Here is a 2,500-nt window from a genome sequence, read left to right on the forward strand (position 1 = left end):
TTCTCTCGTTCACTCTGTCAGTTTGCCCTTCTGTGTCCCTTGCCGCGCCCCCTCCCTCACCTCTTGCTCTCTCATTTGCTGTCTGTGTGCCCCTTGTCTTGCAGTGATCCCAGCCTCCGACCTCTCGGAGCAGATCTCCACCGCTGGGACTGAGGCCTCGGGAACTGGCAACATGAAGTTCATGCTGAACGGTGCCCTAACCATTGGCACCATGGACGGCGCCAACGTGGAGATGGCTGAGGAGGCCGGTCAGGAGAACTTCTTCATCTTTGGCATGCTGGTGGATGAGGTGGATGCCATGGACCGGCGAGGGTAAGGGAGCAGGCAGAGACGGGCACATGTGGGTTGGGTGGAGGCGGAGCAGAGGGATTGACGTGGAATCTGTGAGATGGCACAGCGAGAACGAATCTCCTGAGGGATCGGGGAGTTGGGTTGGTTAGGGGTGTCCCTCTCTCTGTTGAATGGAGGATATGGCCCTCAGAGCCTGATGTAAAAGCCCACGTTGCAGCGAGAGCCTGGTTTGGCAGGGAGTGAGAGGGGGCCATCGCTTGTTTGTACCTCACCTGGATCCCGGGAGTACACCCCTGCCTCCGAGGCTGTGGCAAGGGCTGGGCCCAGGGCTTCCTCTGAACGTGGTCGGCCTGGCTTTGCACATGAGCTAGTGATGGGACATGGGCAGCTCCCCATCGCCGTCCAGCTAGCCCTTATTCCAGTCGGAATTAGGGGCGGGAGCAGGCTATTCCGCCCCTCGGGAGCTGCGTCCATTAAAAGCGTGGCCAACTTGACACTTGATTTCTGCCTTTTAACCCACCCGCACCCACTAACATTAAACTCTTGTCTCCCTTGTGAGTCAAATCGACCCCTGCCTTTAAATATTCAAGGACTCTGCCTCCCCCACTCTATGGAAAATGGTTGCTTCCAAGAGAATTGTCCTTGCCTCCATTTGGAAGGCTTCTTACCTTATCATTGGCCTCCCCAGCCCCGTCCACTGTTCTAGTTTTTCCTGCGAGGGCAAACGTTCTCTCGGTATCCTCCCTGTCGTGTGCCCTGAAAAGATCACCTCTCATCCTTCTCGAATTCAACGGACCAGCCCAACCCTTAGCCAGAGAACAAGCCCCTTCATTCAAGGGAGTGGCTCCATCCCTGAACAATCCTGTGTCCATTCCTTGAGTGAGGAGGGCGACGTGATCGTTCAGATTGGCAGCCCCGGACCCCAACAGCAGAGCGCGTGTGTTGCCAGGAGGGCTTGTGGCTTGCGCCGGGATGTTGGTCAGCTGTCAGTCCGATGCCCACTGTGGTCCGGCTTCCAGCTGGCAGCCTGGGCAGCGACGTGCCAAGGCGGGGAGGGGGTGACGGGGCGGGTTGTGAAGGGGTCTCGGGTGTTACTTCTGCTCTGACCCTTGGCCCCCCCCTCGCTAAGCGACGTGCTCTGTTCTGGGTCTCTTGCAGCTACAACGCCCGGTCCTACTACGACCGTCTGCCGGAACTGAAGCTGGCCATTGACCAGATCAACAGTGGATTCTTCAGCCCCAAGGAGCCTGACCTCTTCAAGGGCATCGTTGACATGTTAATGCACCACGACAGGTAAGAGAACAACCCCCCCCTCCCCCCCCCCCCCCCCCCGTCCCGTCCCGGGTGGTCACACTACTGCCTGTGGTCTGGGTCCACCCCAAGTGGTGGGAAGGCTGCTGCTGCTCTGATAAGTGTAGGCTCAGCAAGGGAATGCTCAAACATCACCAACTGTCAGTGCGATTGCTCTCGGTAGGTAAAGGAATGCAGGAGTGGTCACTGGTAGAGGATCAACAGAGTGGGCGCATGTGCGTGTGGTGCTCACTCTTCTGAGGCACTTTATCATGGGATCAAACCCTATCTCCAGGCCCTTGATTGCTTAATGCCAACCCACTGTCGGAGGTTCGGTGCTGAGGGAGTGCCGCACTGTCGGAGGGTCAGTGCTGAGGGAGTGCCGCACTGTCGGAGGGTCAGTGCTGAGGGAGTGCCGCACTGTCGGAGGGTCAGTGCTGAGGGAGTGCCGCACTGTCGGAGGGTCAGTGCTGAGGGAGTGCCGCACTGTCGGAGGGTCAGTGCTGAGGGAGTGCCGCACTGTCGGAGGGTCAGAGCTGAGGGAGTGCCGCACTGTCAGAGGGTCAGTACTGAGGGAGTGCCGCACTGTCGGAGGGTCAGTGCTGAGGGAGTGCCGCACTGTCGGAGGGTCAGAGCTGAGGGAGTGCCGCACTGTCGGAGGGTCAGTGCTGAGGGAGTGCCGCACTGTCGGAGGGTCAGTGCTGAGGGAGTGCCGCACTGTCGGAGGGTCAGAACTGAGGGAGTGCCGCACTGTCAGAGGGTCAGTACTGAGGGAGTGCCGCACTGTCAGAGGGTCAGTGCTGAGGGAGTGCCGCACTGTCGGAGGGTCAGAGCTGAGGGAGTGCCGCACTGTCGGAGGGTCAGTACTGAGGGAGTGCCGCACTGTCGGAGGGTCAGTGCTGAGGGAGTGCCGCACTAT

General features: G+C 59.6%; 1 protein-coding gene across 1 annotated transcript in view; it reads left to right on the plus strand.

Moving 5' to 3' along the window:
- The window catches only part of LOC140457030 (glycogen phosphorylase, muscle form), an 84,699-nt gene that overhangs the window by 76,827 nt on the left and 5,372 nt on the right, over positions 1–2,500 (plus strand). Inside the window, exons 17-18 of the mRNA XM_072550946.1 lie at positions 105–312; positions 1,450–1,584. Coding sequence (XP_072407047.1) covers positions 105–312; positions 1,450–1,584 — 343 coding nt within the window. The remainder of the gene's footprint in view (positions 1–104; positions 313–1,449; positions 1,585–2,500) is intronic.

Source organism: Chiloscyllium punctatum, chromosome 31, assembly GCF_047496795.1.
Source record: "Chiloscyllium punctatum isolate Juve2018m chromosome 31, sChiPun1.3, whole genome shotgun sequence".
Lineage (NCBI taxonomy): Eukaryota > Metazoa > Chordata > Chondrichthyes > Orectolobiformes > Hemiscylliidae > Chiloscyllium > Chiloscyllium punctatum.